This window comes from Suncus etruscus, chromosome 5 (genome assembly GCF_024139225.1).
Source record: "Suncus etruscus isolate mSunEtr1 chromosome 5, mSunEtr1.pri.cur, whole genome shotgun sequence".
NCBI lineage: Eukaryota > Metazoa > Chordata > Mammalia > Eulipotyphla > Soricidae > Suncus > Suncus etruscus.
Genome location: NC_064852.1, coordinates 71194586 through 71212273, shown reverse-complemented (window position 1 = coordinate 71212273; position 17688 = coordinate 71194586). Strand labels below are relative to the sequence as shown.

At 42.0% G+C, this 17688-nt stretch overlaps 1 protein-coding gene across 1 annotated transcript in view; it reads left to right on the top strand.

Moving 5' to 3' along the window:
- The first annotated feature begins 231 nt into the window (after positions 1 to 231).
- Positions 232 to 17688, top strand: part of ERCC3 (ERCC excision repair 3, TFIIH core complex helicase subunit) — a 38720-nt gene continuing 21263 nt past the window's right edge. Inside the window, exons 1-8 of the mRNA XM_049773106.1 lie at positions 232 to 274; positions 1016 to 1221; positions 2336 to 2572; positions 4937 to 4986; positions 5977 to 6112; positions 6316 to 6480; positions 7287 to 7491; positions 12648 to 12962. Of these exons, the coding sequence (XP_049629063.1) occupies positions 247 to 274; positions 1016 to 1221; positions 2336 to 2572; positions 4937 to 4986; positions 5977 to 6112; positions 6316 to 6480; positions 7287 to 7491; positions 12648 to 12962 (1342 nt within the window). The 5' untranslated portion in view covers positions 232 to 246. The remainder of the gene's footprint in view (positions 275 to 1015; positions 1222 to 2335; positions 2573 to 4936; positions 4987 to 5976; positions 6113 to 6315; positions 6481 to 7286; positions 7492 to 12647; positions 12963 to 17688) is intronic.

Here is a 17688-nt window from a genome sequence, read left to right as displayed (position 1 = left end):
ACGTGTTATTGTAACGAGTGTGGAGCCCAGCCCGCACGCACCGCAACAGCGAGTCTGCTGCGAACTCCGGCGGTCACTCCGTAACCAGGCCCAGAGGAGCAACTTCCGCTGTTGCGGAAAGAACTTCCGGGGTAAACCGGAAAGAGCTTCCGGGGTGAACCGGAAGTTCTTCCACTGTAGTCGCCTCTGAGGTCGGTGGAGTTGTCCGTGTGTGGCCTGTGCGATTTTTTTTTTTTTTAAACTGCTATGGGCAAAAAAGATCGGGCGGACCGTGGTGAGAAATGGCGCTCGGGCCTTGAGGCGACTTGTATCCCAGCTGCTCTTGGCTTTTTGGCGGCCTGTACATCTGATTCCTGCAGTCTGCTGGCCTAAGGGGGGTGGGACCCATCTGTGATCTAAACTCTGCCCTGAAAGCCTGGCTATTGAATGAATGGAAAGCGCTTGGTTAAGAGTGCTTGACTTGACCCTGGGGAAATCAAACTATGAGGATTTAAACATGTTTGGTTAATTTAAAGTCCTACTGTTATATTATTTCTATAATTATACTAGTCAAAGTTATTATGCAAGATATTTCTTTAAAAGTAATGAAAAGATTAACATGATCTTTGTGTGCAATATTACTGTTTATTAAAAAAAATTCCAGGACTATTTGATAATAAGTTTTCTTGAATTAATAACTTAGAAGTATATTTCTAAAACTCCAATATATTTCCAAACGATCCATTTTGGTGGGCTGAAAAAATGATCATATTATATATGCAATTCTTGCCTTGCACACTGCTAACCTGGATTTGATACTGGCACCTAATATACTTCATAAAGTTCTGCCAGGAGTGATCCATGAGCAGAGAGTGAGGAATAAGCCCTGAGTACAGTGAGATAATGCCCCCAAATAAACATTAAAAAAAAATCAAACTAGGACCCACCTAGGTGCCCCCTCTTACCTCATCCCACTGGTGCCAGGCAGGAATCTAAAGCCACACTTGATGGGCTCAAATCAGTGTTTGATATGCAGATAAAAAGAAATCCAAGAAGCGACACTATGAGGAAGAAGAAGAAGAGGAAGACGACGTTCCTGGGAACGAGTCTCAGGAAGCAGTGCCTTCAGCGGCGGGCAAACAGGTGGATGAGTCTGGCACCAAAGTGGATGAGTATGGAGCCAAGGACTACAGGTTGCAGATGCCACTGAAGGACGACCACACTTCCAGGCCCCTCTGGGTGGTAAGCCGTACTCTTCTTAAAAGCAGGCCAAATTTTTCTTTGAGAGTTTTCTCCAACTCTTCCCCCTTCTTTGTACTCATCCTAAGCTCCTTCCACGCCCTCAAGTTGTACTGGTGGATCACAACTGCTTTTGTTTCCTATATAGATGGCATGTGTGATAGGATGGTCTGATTCCCCATGTAAAAAGTTAGTGGAAGACATGTTTGCTAGACAGATTTTTTTGTTTGTTTGTTTTTCCACAGCTTGAATGAATGAGTAGTTCTACCTTCATTTGAACTGTAACCAAAAATTAACTAGGATAGAGGGGAAGGCAGACTAATTACTTTGCAGGACGTGGAACACAGATACTTTCTTTGGAAATCTTTTCTCCCTACTCTTGAATCTGATGAAAGTAATAGTCCTCATATGCTGACGGACCATTTACCAAATTCTTTTAAGGGCAACCTCTCCTGAGGGGTTGGGGACTCGGCTAGGTGAGACTATACTTGGTGGTGCTCAGGGCTTACTTCTGACTTTGTACTCAGGAATCACTCATGGTAGGCATCAGGGACCTCATAGGGAGGTTGGCCTCATATAGGACAATTGCCCTACCTGCTGTATTATTGCTCTGGTCTTATTTCTATTTGTTTTTTAGCCACACTCAAATGTACTCAGGACTGTTTTTTTACTCTAAGCTCAGTAGTGACCCCTGGTGTTGTTGGGGAAACCTTAATGTGATGATGGTGGGGAGAGAGGGTGGGGGAGATTTGAACCAGACTTAGTACCTACCTTCCTGTTCTGTATCACTGGCACTAGTCCTTTCGATTAAAGATATGAGAAAAGGTCTAATAGTTTGGCAACTCACTGTTTTCATTTGTTTGGTTTGGCTTGTGGATCTCACCTGGTTTGGTTTGGTTTGGCTTGTGGATCTCACCTGGTGAGTAACCAGGGGTTACTCCTAGCTCTGCGTTTAGAAATCACTCCTGGTGGTGCTCAGGGAACCATATGGGATGCTGCGAATCAAACATGGGTCGACTACATGCAAGACAAACGCCTTACTCATTGTTTTATCACTTTAACCCAACTCACTTGTTTGTTTGTTTTAAATCTTTTGTGTCTATTTGGTGTTTCTTAGGCTCCTGATGGCCACATCTTTTTAGAAGCCTTCTCTCCAGTTTACAAATATGCTCAAGATTTCCTGGTGGCTATTGCTGAGCCAGTGTGCCGACCAACCCATGTTCATGAGTACAAACTGACTGCCTACTCCCTGTATGCAGCTGTCAGTGTAGGACTGCAGACCAGTGATATCACTGAATACCTCAGGAAACTCAGCAAGACGGGCGTCCCTGATGGAATTATGCAGTTTATTAAGGTGAGTAAGGGCTTAGGATCAGCTCTTTTTCTTCCTTTCTAATGTAGTTATAAAGGATCTATACATTATTAACTTGTGACTGTCATGAAAATGCCCCCTCATTCAGAATGGGGCACAGAATAGCTAATTACACTAGCTGCTACTCCTCTGGATTCAGCTTTGTGTTCTTCTGAGGTCATACTTCCTATGATCTGCTCTTAACCAGTGTGTACTCATATATTGGGGTTACTAATTTAGGTTTGTTCTGATCTGACTAGGGTTATTTGGAAATGAAGGCCCAAGTGAATGCTTAATGTTTCTATAGACTAAATTCTATTCCCTCCACAATACATTGAAGCCTTAGCCTGTGATGTGATTGTATTTAGCATAAGGAAGTAACTAGGCAGTTAAGGTAATGAAGAATGGATTAGAGTCCATATAAAGAAGAACCTCCAGAAGGCCTGTGCCCTTTCTCTTTACATGCATGTCTAGAAGAGGTTGTATGAACATGGATGTGAAGGCAGCCTTCAGTTAGGAAGAGATTCTTCACTGAAATACAAATTGCCTGGCATTTTGGTCATGGGCTTCTAAAAATAGCTTGTTATACCCCTTGCACTTAAAAAATAATTTTAATTGAATCACTGTGAGATACTGCTACAAAGTTGTTCATGATTTTCAGTTATGCAATGTCCAACACCTATTCCTTCACCAGTGCACATTTCCCATTACCAATGCCTCCAGTTTTTTTTTTTTCCTGATGTCCCCCAGGTCTCTCCTCCTTCCTTTTAGAGACTGGTTTGCAATATTGCTACTGAGGAGTTACCATGCATATCACTTTTACCTTTTTTCAGCACACAGTTCTTATCAAGAGTGATCATTTCCAACTATCATTGTCATAGGGGCACCTTCTCTGCCCTATCTGCACTCCCCCCACTCTTTGTGGCAGTTAGTCCCCACTTTTGATTTTTTTTTATTGCCAGTCTGAACAGATTGCCAATATAAATGGTACATTTATCTAATACTGCATAACTGTATGAGCGATAGCTATCAGTTTCCATTAGTGAAAGTCAAAAAGAACTTCACATTTTGCAATGGTTAAAGTTCCATGTGAAGAACAATTGAACATGCTTGGGTCTGAATGTCTAGAAGAGCTGGGCAGCTGGATTCAGATCCCACAATTGTAGTGGTAGAGAAGGTCACAGGCACATAGACTATCAATGAAATCAATTTTAGAGCAACTGTCAGGAGTTCTGGTGAATGTATGAGGTGATACCAGGAGAAAGGCCTGTATATCTATCTGGGGTCAGTCCTAGGAGCAGCCTGCAGGGCTTAGGTGTTCGTGGTACAGGAATGGGCTTGCTCAATGGGAATTTTCATGACCACTGTGAAATAGTAGTGCTGAAAACAGCATACTGCATTCCATCATAAATGTTTTTGGAGAACCTTTAAGATACAATCTAGGGGCTAGTGTGGTGGCGCTAGAGGTAGTGTCTGCCTTGCCAGCGATAGCCTAGGACGGACCTTGGTTCCATCCCCCGGCGTTCCATATAGTTCCCCAAGCCAGGAGCAACTTCTGAGCGCATAGCCAGGAGTAAACCCTGAGTGTCACCCGGTGTGGCCCAAAAACAAAAAAACAAAAACAAAAAGATACAATCTATATTCTCTACCGTTCAGAAACTTACATTCTAGTTAGGAAAATAAGGATATTAGAGAGGGACTCAGGAAACTTTGAAATTTATTATGCAGCAAAAAATTTCTGAGCATATAATACTGTGCCAACTTTATGCTAATGGCTATATAATATTGATGGCAAGTCAATCTCTGGGTTAGGTTGAGGCCTGTGGTGAATGTAAAAGTTAGCTTGACAAGAGGAAGGGCCTTTTTGGTTCATTTTGTTTTGTTTTTGCAGTGCTTAGGCTTACTCTTGACTCTATACTCAGGAATCATTCCTTTTTTTTTTTTTTTTTTTTTTTTTTTTGGTTTTTGGGCCACACCCGGTAACGCTCAGGGGTTACTCCTGGCTATGCGCTCAGAAGTTGCTCCTGGCTTGGGGGACCATATGGGACACCGGGGGATCGAACCGCGGTCCGTCCAAGGATAGCGCAGGCAAGGCAGGCACCTTACCTTTAGCGCCACCGCCCGGCCCAGGAATCATTCCTGATGAAGCTCGGGATGCCAGGTATCACATGCAAGGCAATGTCCTACATGCTGTAGGACAGAGGAAGATTTTGATCTAAAAAAATAGAGGCTAATAGAAAAGGTTCAATTTAAATTGACTCCCATTGGGTTTATACACTGGGTTCGTAGGTAAGATGTGCTCAGTAAGGAACATGTTCTGAGTGATCTTTATACTGACTATTTGCTTGTTTGTTATTACCCCTGCAGTTGTGTACAGTCAGCTATGGAAAAGTCAAGCTGGTCCTGAAGCATAACAAGTAAGGGACTCTGATAGATCATCCAAAGTACTTCCACCTTCTGCACAAAGGCATGAATCTCATTTTTAGGAACTTTGCTCTGCATGATTACAATCAGCTCCTCCAAATAAGTGAGGAAAAGAAATGAAATGATGGGGCTAAAACTTGACCTTTGTTCATTGACTACTGTTCTTTCCTTAAGCAGTGTGGCTATTAGGCTCAGATTCCTGTTTTGTTTTTTTTTTTGTTTGTTTGTTTTTGGTTTTTTTTTTGTTTGTTTTGTTTTTTGTTTTTTGCTTTTGGGCCACACCCGGCATTGCTCAGGGGTTACTCCTGGCTGTTTGCTCAGAAATAGCTCCTGGCAGGCACGGGGGACCATATGGGACACCGGGATTCGAACCAACCACCTTTGGTCCTGGATCGGCTGCTTGCAAGGCAAACGCCTCTGTGCTATCTCTCCGGGCCCTGTTTTTGGTTTTTATTGGGTCATAATCGGCAGCGCCTAGGGGTTACTCCTGACTCTGCTCAGAAATCGATACTGGCAGGCACAGGGGACCATATGGGATGCCAGGATTCGAACCACCGTCCTTCTGCATGCAAGGCAAATGCCTTACCTCCATGCTATCTCTCCGGCCCCAGATTCCTGTTTTTTTACTTCGAAATGGAGCTTCATCCATAATCCTCTTGTATTATATAACATGATCAGTAGATCAAAACTCAAACTTGGTAAAGGGTTATGGGAGGATGAAAAAGTGGAGAGAGGAGATCGGGGTGTGGCTCAGTGCTATAATACTTGCACTGTATATGTGAAGCCCTCAGTTCAATCCCCAGCAGCTTTTGATCCCCTGAGCTCCAGGCAGGAGTATTCTAAGCACCATTGAGTGTGGGGGGCCCCACAATTACCAAAAGAGAGAGAGGAATGAATGTATTCAAGATTATCTACTTGAATAAGCAGTGGAACTTACTGGAATTGTGTATAGTTTAGAGCACATATCCTTCCACTGTTTATAGGTATTTCGTTGAAAGCTCACACCCTGATGTCATCCAGCATCTTCTCCAGGATCCAGTGATTCGTGAATGTCGCCTGAGGAATGCCGAAGGGGAGACTACCGAGCTTATCACAGAGACGTTCACAAGCAAATCAGCTGTATGTGGCCTTCTGGGTCCCTCTTGGGAGTTGGGGAAAGAGCATTCAATTTTCAACTCTTTGAATGCATGTAGCCCAGCACTTGCAATCTAATTATCTTTGCAGTGTCCTTACAACTCGTACTTTCTTCTGACTTTGATACATGCTTGATAACTGGAGTTGAGTGTCTCATGCCAAATCTAGATTCTGCCTTCCTTTTACAGATAGTTAAGACTGCTGAAGGTAGCAGTGGGCCCTCCACTTCCCGGGCATCCGAATCACAGGGAAAACCTGATATCCCTAAGGACCTGTTTGACTTTTATGAGCAAATGGACAAGGATGAGGAAGAAGAGGAAGAGACACAGACAGTATCTTTTGAAGTCAAACAGGTAAGCAAATATGCCCTATCCTGGTTCCTTCTCTTAGGAGTTTCTCTGAGTATTCCTTTTCTAGAAAAAGAATATGGTGTAGCCCAGCATCAGCTGTCTCTAATCTGTTTATAAGAAAGGAATCCCAAATTGCTTTCTCTTCTTTGGCACCTAGGAGCCAGAACACCATTCATCCTAAAGAGGTTATCTGAATGTCTTATTACTTAGACCTCACCAATCCCTGAAAAGTTTGAGAAAAGATACCTGAGAGGCGGTTTTGATTACTAAATTGGATTTAATTTGTCTGAGTTGTTTTTCTCTGCTTAAACTACAAGCTCTCATACAAAATCTGAAATTGCAAAGGTCTAGACGCAGGGGTCTCAAACTCAATTTACCTGTGGGCTGCAGGAGGCAAAGTTGGGGTGATCCTTGAGTGCAAAGTCAGTAGTAAGCCTTGAACATTGGGGGGTGTGACCCAAACAACTAAAACAAAACAAAACAAAAAAAGATTCCTCTAGGGCAGGGCCACAAAATGTTGGATGGAGGGCTGTTTGTGACTCTAGAGAAACTACTTTTTGACTGTCAGGTCTCTAAGAGTATGTGGTGTATCTCAGCACAATTTTTTTGTTTGTTTTTGGGCCACACTCAGTGACACTCAGGGTTACTCCTGGCTTGGGGGACCATATTGGACTCTGGGGGATCGTCACGGTTTGTTCTAGGTTAGCACACTTAAGGCAAGCATCCTACTGCTTGAATCACCGATCCGGCCCCATCTCAGCACAATTTAGAGTTAATAAGATGATGGAACCTTCATTATTACTCTCCAGGAAATGATTGAGGAACTCCAGAAACGTTGCATACACTTGGAGTACCCTCTATTGGCAGAATATGACTTCCGGAATGATTCTGTTAACCCTGACATCAACATTGATCTGAAACCCACAGCTGTCCTTAGACCTTACCAGGAGAAGAGTTTGCGGAAGATGTTTGGGAATGGACGTGCACGTTCAGGAGTCATTGTTCTTCCTTGTGGTAAGTGACCTTGTAAGGTGATAGCTGAGATTTTTGGTCTGAATCCATCTAGCTGATACTCACCCCATGCACATGTCTTTAACCTCTGTCTTGTTAAAGGACTGTCTAGATCAGAACTTGCCAAGTATTTGAGAGCTTGCAGTGTATGCTAGGCCCTGGAATAGAATGACAGGTAGGTGGATAGAATGACACTTCTGACCTCATAGGACTTATTCTGGAGGGATAGAGATAGAAGGCAAACGAATCAACTTAATATATAATATTTTGGGCAATGAAAGTATTGTGCAGAGTGAAGGTGTAGGTAGTGATGTGAGGTAAGGTGCTTTACAATCTAGGTTTGTTTTTTCATTCTTGCACTCTCTTATGAGCTAGCAACACTTAGAGGATTCATAGTATTGAAACTTTGCTTCTTCCTGAACATTTAAGAAAAGGCAGTGTAGACTTTTGTTTTTAAGTTCCTGGAATATTCAGATACATGTCTGGTAAAGGAAGTATTGTTTTTTAGTAGGTTGATTTCTCTCTTAAGAAATCAATCTCTTGGGGCCGGGCGGTGGCGCTGGAGGTAAGGTGCCTGCCTTACCTGCGCTAGCCTAGGAGACGGACCGCGGTTCGATCCCCCGGCGTCCCATATGGTCCCCCAAGCCAGGAGCGACTTCTGAGCGCATAGCCAGGAGTAACCCCTGAGCGTTACCGGGTGTGGCCCAAAAACCAAAAAAAAAAAAAAAAAAAAGAAATCAATCTCTTGGTGTGGTAATAAAATTAAGAAACTCCTAAAATTTTACCTTCTTTGTCTTTGCCAGCAACATATATACTTAATTGCATTCTTGAATGCCCAGCCCAGAATTTTTTTTAATAAGCAGTTTTTCTTTATCCCCCCCCTTTTTTTTTGTTTGTGGTCAGGGGTTACTTCTGTCTCTATGATCAGAAATTACTCTTGGCAGGCTTGGGGGACCACATGGGATGCCAGGATTTGAACCAACATCCTTCTGCATGCAAGGCAAACGCCCTACCTACCTCCATGCTATCTCTTCAGTCCCAGTTTTTCCTTTTTATTGCTTTTAAGAAATGTAATGTGGATGTTTCCCCCAATCTTTTTATATATTTATTTATTTTGGTTTTTGGGCCATACCCGGTGATGCTCAGGGATTACTTCTGACTACGCACTCAGAAATCGCTCCTGGTTTGGGGGACCATATGGGATGCCCAGGGATTAAACCATGGTTTGTCCTAGGCTAGCGTGGGCAAGGCAGATGCCTTACCGCTTGCACCAATGCTCCGGCCCCCAATCTTTTTAATTTGTATATTTTTTTGTTTGGTGGGTTACTCAAGGAATTTTGTAGTGCTTGTGATCAAACCCAGGCCTTCTGCATGTAGTGCTTTGCACGCATTCAGTCTCTTGAGCTGTCTCTTCAGCCAACTTTTGTTTGTTTTTGAACCATTTCCAGAGTGTTCCTGGTTGACTTTGAGGACACCTGGGGGGCTGGGAATTGGAAAAAAAAAAGTATACTATTTGCAAGATAAGTTTCCTACTCACTGCATTATTTAAAAAAAAATTTTTTTAATTCCTTTCCCAAACTGTTTCCCTACCCCAATACTCTCTTAGATAACTTTAGTTATTGCATCGCTGTCCAGTATATTTTTTTAAATTTATTTTTGGGCCACACCTAATGATGCTTTAGGGTTATGCTATTTCTGGCTATAGACTCAGAAATTGCTTCTGGCTTGGGGGAACCATGTGGGTCACTGGGATCAAACCGTGGTCAGTCCTGGGTCAGCCGCGAACAGGCAAATGCCCTACCACTGCATCATCTCTCCAGCCCCTGTCCACTGTATTTTATTATGTTTTTATCTTTATTGATTGATTTTATAACCTAATTTTTCATACATAGGTGAAATTACTCAGTACTAATCTTTTTTCATTAGACCTATTTTGCTTTTTTTTTGTTTGCTTGTTTTTGGGTCACTCCTGGCTCTGAGCTCAGAAATCTCTCCTGGCAGGCTTGGGGAACCATATGGGATGCCTGGATTCGAACCACCGTCCTTCTGCATATAAGGCAGACACTTATTTTGTTTTTCATAGCCCTCCTGCTCTTCTTCCATTTTGTTGCAAATGGCAAACTTTAATAATTTTTGTATAACTGAATAGCATTTCATTGTATAAATGTACCATGCCATTTATCCAGTTATCAATTGTGGGAATGTGAATATTTCTAGATTTATCTATTGTAAATAATGTTATAAATATTAGGAGTAGGCCTACCTTTATGTGTAAAGTTTTTATATTCTTTGAATAGCGGTTTGAAAAGTGTGGTTGCTGGATCATGTTATAATCTCTTTCACCTCAAGAAATACACACAAGGGGCCGGAGAGATAGCATGGAGGTAAGGCGTTTGCCTTGCATGCAGAATGACGGTGGTTTGAATCCCGGCATCCCATATAGTCCCCGAGTCTGCCTGGAGTGATTTCTGAGTGTAGAGCCAGAAGTAACCCCTGAGAGCTGCCCAGTGTGATCCAAAAAAAAAAAAAAAAAAAAAAAAATATATATATATATATATATATATATATATGCAAGAAAATGCATGCATTTTCCAAAATGGTTGTACCATTTTGCATTCCTTTTTTTTCCTTATAACACTTGTGTTACAGTTGCTTTTGATATATAAAGGTAAACCTTTGTCACAGTATGAGGTATCTCACTGTGTTACATTTCTTTTATAGTAAATTATAATGAATATTTTTTCATATGTCTTTTGAAGATGCCCATTTGGAGAATACCCACTGTAGCGGGTGGTGGTGGTGATGAGTTGGTAGGTGGGTGGTTTTTCTTTTGTTTGTTTGTTTCTGTTGTTTTTGTACCACACTTGGCAGTGCGCAAGGGTTATTCCTGGCTCTGTGCTTAGAAATTACTCCTGTCAGACTTAGGAGTATGGTATGCTGGGGATAAAGCCCAGGACAGCTATGTGCAAGGCAAATGCTTTACCTGCTGTGTTATCACTCCAGCCCCTATGTGTTCTGGGTTTTTCTTTTTTCAATATGCTTTGGATATGGAAATCCAAATAGGGCCTGGAGCATTAGTCCAGAGCAGGGGTGGCGAACACGCGCTCTCGCATGCAGCTCCCGGCCAAAATGAATGCGGCTCTTTGCTTTTTATCATTATTTTTTATTTATTTATTTATTTTTTTTGGTTTTTGGTTTTTGGGCCACACCCAGCGGTGCTCAGGGGTTACTCCTGGCTGTCTGCTCAGAAATAGCTCCTGGCAGGCACGGGGGACCATATGGGACACCGGGATTCGAACCAACCACCTTAGGTCCTGGATCGGCTGCTTGCAAGGCAAACACCACTGTGCTATCTCTCTGGGCCCTTATCATTATTTTGTATACTGTGGCTCTTTGCCAAGTTTGGATTTTGTTATGCTGCTTCTGAGGAGGGACCTCTGAGGAGAGATCTCCGATCGCGTAGTCCCGCCCCCAAGCTGTGTCATCCTGTCTCCCATCCCTCGGAAACAACTGCACGAGCCAGCGAGCGGGGACCCGTGTGTCACATGTTGTGTCACATCTTGCTGTTAGTTCTTAGTGTGGAGGACGCAGCACACCCTCACCATCACTGCAGGATTTTTACCCTCACTCAAAGTGGCAAAATGCAATATGTGTTTAATAGATTATTGGTTTTTTTGGTTTTTTTTTTTTTTTTTGGTTTTTGGGCCACACCCAGTGACGCTCAGGGGTTACTCCTGGCTATGTGCTCAGAAGTCGCTCCTGGCTTGGGGGACCATATGGGACGCCGGGGGATAGAACCGCGGACTATCCTAGGCTAGCGCAGGCAAGGCAGGCACCTTACCTCTAGTGCCACCGCCCAGCCCCTAATAGATTATTGTTTAAATTATATGCTTTTGTGTGAGTGTTTGTTTTGGCAGGTCACTGCGTGGTGTGGCTCTCTGACTCTCACAGTTTAAAATTTTGGCTCTTTGTATTGAACTTGTTTGCCACCCCTGGTCCAGAGGGTAGGGTGCTTGCCTTGCATATGGTCAACCTGGGATCAGTCCCTGACATCCCATATGATTCCCTAAACAATGCTAGGTGTATTTCCTGAGTATAGAGCCAGAAGCAACCCCCAGCATCATTGAGTGTGGTCCCCAAACAAAGCAAAACAAAATCAAAATATCCAAATAACTCTTATGAGGCATACAGTGTACAAATATTTTCTGTATTCATTTGGCTATCTTTTTGTGTTTTATTATGGTAAAAGCTTTATACTGTAATAGAGTTTTAGATATTGTCATTTTCTTTGCTGTTTGTTAGCTCAGTTTGTTGTGGAATAATAAATTATTTTGTATCAAGTTCTTCTTTATTCAGTCTCTAAGTTCTTCTTTATGCAGTATCTTGTGTTAGACACCCTAAACTCCCAGTAATACTTTCTGCCTTTGGCTTTGGATAAGTTATACTAGACATTTTGTTTTCTCATGTTTACAAATCGCTATTATAGGGCCTTGAAAGATAGAATAGGGTTAAGGCAGTAGGCCTTGCATAGGGCCAATTCAGTTTGAATAAATCCAAGCATCACACATGGTTCCTGAGCACCCCCATTCAGGTAGGGGTAGAAAACAAAACAAATAAGCAAACAAACACTTTAAAAAAAAATGAGAGTGCTAGTAGTAGTAGGGTATTTTTTTGTAGCTCTGATTTTATATTTTTGCAATGTCATCACTTAACCAAGATCCTTATAACATGCTGTAGAAGGACCCTGAGACTTATTTCTTATCTTTCTTTTTTTTTTTTTTTTTTTTTTTTTTGATTTTTGGGCCACACCCGGCGATGCTCAGGGGTTACTCCTGGCTGTCTGCTCAGAAATAGCTCCTGGCAGGCACGGGGGACCATATGGGACACCGGGATTCGAACCAACCACCTTAGGTCCTGGATCGGCTGCTTGCAAGGCAAACACCGCTGTGCTATCTCTCCAGGCCCATTTCTTATCTTTCTTACCCTGGAATGTGAAGTGTGTCTGGCTCTTCTTCTATAAAGAAAAACTTCTTAGAGCAATAGATGCCTTATAGCATCAGCGAGGTGAATCATTACAAATAGTTTGAATTATCTTTGTCATTCTCTATTCTTTTATTATCACCTGGCCTTGAGTAGGATCACTCTTTGCTTTCTCTTAGGTGCTGGGAAGTCCCTGGTTGGTGTGACAGCTGCATGCACTGTCAGAAAACGTTGTCTGGTGCTGGGCAACTCAGCAGTGTCTGTGGAGCAGTGGAAAGCCCAATTTAAAATGTGGTCTACCATTGATGACAGTCAGATCTGCCGCTTCACCTCTGATGCCAAGGACAAGCCCATTGGCTGCTCAATTGCCATTAGCACCTATTCCATGTTGGGCCACACTACCAAAAGGTCCTGGGAGGCTGAGCGAGTGATGGAGTGGCTCAAAACACAGGAGTGGGGCCTCATGATTCTGGACGAAGTCCACACCATCCCAGGTAAGCAGATTAGAGCTGAGCTGCCCTTTCACTAAACAGATGAAGTTCACTGCCTGCCAGCTGTAGGACTGAGAGAGACTACTGTGTAATGTATCCCTTTTGCTAGAAAGATTTACTGGGTAAAGCACTTGTGGAATGTGGGTAGTGTTGATAGGTATCCATAATCACCAGAATCTCTGGCGCAGACAGAATATAAACTCAGGAAATATTTCTTCTTCCATCTTTTTTATAATTGAATTTCTACTTTTTTTTTTTTTTGGTTTTTGGATCACACCCGGCAGTGCTCAGGGGTTACTCCTGGCTTTGAGTTCAGAAATTGCTCATGGGATTTGAACCACCATCTATCCGGGGTTGGTTGCGTGCAAGGCAATTGACCTATCATTGTGCTATCTCTTCAGCCTCCTGAACTTTAATACTTAATAGAAACTCTACTTCTTCAGGTAGTGCAGGCATTTTTTTTTAAAACATACAAAACCCAAGAGGGTAAACAACATTTAGAGATTAACAACTAAAAAAGAACAATATCTTGAAACTGGAAAACTACACGCTAGACTAATTTAATAGAGTTAAAATATGGAAAAACATGTGATGTAAAACTTTGGCAATATATTGATTTCTTCAAGTTGATTTATAGATTAACATGATTTTATTAAAGTTCTAAACATTTTTATGGAATACAATCAGGCATAATAGCTAATACGACTTCCCTTTTTTTTAATTTTTTATTTTTAATTATGAGAACAATGATGCAAAGAGGATAAGGTAAAGTTACAGTGAAAGGACAATCACCCATAAACAGAGTTCTCAGAAGAAGTCCCCTTGCTGACGCCTAAATATTGAACTTACAGTCAAAGAACATTAAGAAAAATAAGGCAGAACCCATGTACAATTACTTTGTCCACAAGAACCCAGATTGTAGTACATTATAACATTTCTTAGCAGTACACAAAGCAACCTAAAGCCATGAGATTTATGAGACTCCTTAAACATTGAAGGCATAGTATTTTTTTTTATATTTTCATGCACATACGTATTAGTTTAAGTTAACATCAAAAGTTTAAGAGATTTTTTTTAAGGGTTAGTCAAAAGGGCACAGTAAAAACGGTGTTAGAGTGGCAAATATTGTTTGCATAGGCCCACCAAAATATGGGGGACATGGAAAGGAAAAGCCTTGGTCTAAATACAAGGAGACCCCTACCCCTGAAGTTTCCTGGCATAAGACCAACTCTAGGCTCCAGGCAAACTAGTTTATTCAATCCAAGTCATTGTCTGTAGTGCCAATACAGTTTTATTTTTCACGGAGTCCAATTGTTGGCATCAGATTTCTGTATTAAAGATCCTGGAATCTGCACATCCTACATTGAAGTCAGGCTGGTGTGGAGTATCCTCTAGTTTCACCTCACAATTAAGGGCAATACAGAAAGCCCTGTCCAGTAAGCAGGTCATTGTTGTTGTTAAGTCTTCTCAGTGTTAAGGGAAGTCTCTTTTGAGTAGGTTGATGTCAGAGCAGCGGTAGGGTCTTCCCTGGTAGAGGATTGCCTCCAGGTGATGTTATAGACAACCTTGGATGTTTCGTAGATGTCTTCCCTAGATCAATGGTGAATGGAGAATGCCCATTTTTCTGAGGCCTGTGCCAAGTCTTTGTGTCAATGTTCAGGGTGTAAGGTCCCATTGCACTACAAGATTTATGTGTTCCCATCTCTATTAGATAAGAACTTATTTGTATGTATAGTATTTTCCCGTTTTAGTGTGCCTATGCAAACAAGAAATAAAGCCACGTGGCATTATCAAAGTATATGGGGGTGTAAGAACATGTCCAACAATACCCATGACTTGGTTCAAACATAAGCATTAAACTGAGGGACTCTTTTACCAAATTCCCTATTGAACAATTCACAAAGAGAAGAAAAGATAAAAAAAAAAGGGGGGGTGAATCATCATTGTATAAGAAAATATTCAGCAAAAGTTATAGCCATCAAAGAAAACACACATAAAATGTTGAGGAGACATATGTGTCCTTTTTATGCCTTTTGGAATAGTTGGGTGGGTGTTAACTCCAGGGCACCACTTTGGTCTGTGACTTAGGACTCTACATTACTTAAGTTAAAAAGGGTAAATGAGGAGTAATGATGATAGGGGTTAAGAGAGTTAAAGAGAAAAATGATCTTTAGTAGCGGTGTGCAAAAGGGCAGAGTACAAAATGGACATTCTGCATACATAAAAACATAATTCAGTGATAGTACTATTAATGTATATTGATTTTGAAAATATAGACTAGAAAGAGATTACCAGTGACTGCGTCAAGAAGCTGGGAGGCCAGAAGTTTAGAGCCCCACCCGGACCCTCCCTAAGGAGCCGAATGGGGAATGGGGGAAAGCCTAGGGTACCTTCAAGCTCCACCAAGGGACCCACCTCGCTGGCTTACCCAGGCATGTGGCACGGGAAAGCTTTGGATATCTGGAGCAAGGCGGTAGAGGGGTGCTGGGGTTACCCAAGTCCCTCAACCCCCGCCCCCCCAAGGCCTGTTTAAGAAAGCCTCTGGCATGACGGAGGCCTGCCGAACCCCATGCTGCTAGAGACTCCCGGCTCCTAGGAAGGAAAGAGCAGGCATTTTTTTTTTTTTTAAAGTTCTATTGTTCTGTTGTGTAGAAGGCATATTCCTTCTGTTGCCAAATGATATCCAGGCAAACCTTTCTGGATCAAACAAATTAGAGAGGGACCAATAAAATGAAGAAGTGTTGAGAGAACTCTGAATGAAATAAAATCTGAAGCACTCCTTTTCACTTACCATATTTTCTGGCGTATAAGACAACTTTTGAAACAACAAAAAAAAAGTCAACCGAAAATTGGGCGTCGTCTTATATGCGTAGTATATCGGAAAAATGTTTCAATATACCGCTAAACGAAAATTGTCTGAATATTGCCACAAAACGAATTTTCCAAATCGATCCAACACCAATCACTGCAAAAGTTCCTTGGACTGCCTGTCTAACTCAGCCAGTTCAAGTAGGCTTTTTATGCATGCAAATTGGACAACATTCTGTACCCGAATCTACACTGTAAAAAACCTGCTCAGATTGTCCAGAGTCAGAGAGGAAGTCTATTACAGATAACCTTTGAACCTTTGCTTGTTGTGATTGGCTCACTGTGGTACATGAACACAGGAATACATGCAGCACATGCAGCATAGGAACATTCTGTCTGTATAGCGAATATAGGCAGGCCTAAACCTATGTTTTAACTGCAAAATTAGGGGGTCGTCTTATATGCCCCGTCATCTTATACACCGGAAAATATGGTACAATTCTCAAAATATCCAAATTCCTTTGCCTCTTGGTTTGTTTTTTTTTTCTGTGCAACCAGAGCTCCTGCAGCACCTCTTGATGTCTGAAGGTCTTAGAGATGTTTACAGCAAGCCAGATGGGGATCACAGGCCATCAAGTTGAAGGAACAAGGCCCCAGTTTTGAGTCAGGAAGATGTTTGGCATGTGACCATAGCCACATGGCCCGGCTCTAGAGAAGAGCAGTGAATGCTGAGGTCAGAGGGACAGGCCAGGTAGAGTGAGTGCCAAATCCTATAGGACTCTGCAAGTATGATAAGGACGTTTTGGCTTGTACACTGAGAAATTTTTTTAATAAGTATTTTTATTTTGACCAAAGTGTATTACAAATTATTCACAGTAAAATTTTAGATATATAGTGACATTGAATTGGGCATTCCCACCACCAATGTTGTCCTCCCTCTCCCCCTTCATTCCCAGCATGCATCCCATATGAGGAATGTGAATAGAAGGTGATATGCTCTGATGTACACTGTAAAGATATTACCCTGACCATTACGTGAAATATACTGAAGAATACACAGGGTTGGAAGCAGTGTCATGGGTTAGTTTGCAGAATCCCAACAAGAGACTTGAAATATTAAGAACTAATATTATAAAAAAGAAAGAAAGACAAAACCACGCAAATTGAACTAGCTAGTCCTGCCTCCCAATTAGAGGGGGAAATAAGAGAGGCACCTAGACCAATCAGGTGCAAGACTACTATGTAGTAGGATAGGTACATAGGGGACCACATATTCTAGCAGCCCTGGGGGTGAGGGAAGAGGATACGAGAGATAGGACAAAAACGGAGGTGTAGGGAGGACAATTTGGTGATGGGAATCCCCCCTGATTTTATGTAAATATTTACCTAAAATATTGTCAACAATATGTAAGCCACTATGATTAAAATTAAAATTATATTAAAAATTATAAAAAAAAAAAGAAAGAAAGAAAATATAAGTGCTGGATCTGAGTGGACCAGAAATTGACAGAGATTCATTTTCTTTTTTTTTGTTTGTTTGTTTTTTTGTTTTTGGGCCACACCCGTTTGACGCTCAGGGGTTACTCCTGGCTATGTGCTCAGAAATCGCCCCTGGCTTGGGGGGACCATATGGGACGCCGGGGGATCGAACCGCGGTCCGTTCCTTGGTAGTGCTTACAAGGCAGACACCTTATCTCTAGCGCCACCTTCCCGGCCCAGAGATTCATTTTCTATAAATGACTGGAGTTGCTTTGCAGTGGTTTCATTGGAGGCTGTTTTTGGAGCTTGGAAAGGCTTAGGACTTTCTGTCCCAGTATATATTAGTATTTGGTGATAAAGCTCTTGAAACAGGTCTGAAGTTTGGGAAGGTGGTAACTACGCTTGGGATTTATTATTAGGTGAAGAGGATCTAGATGTATAC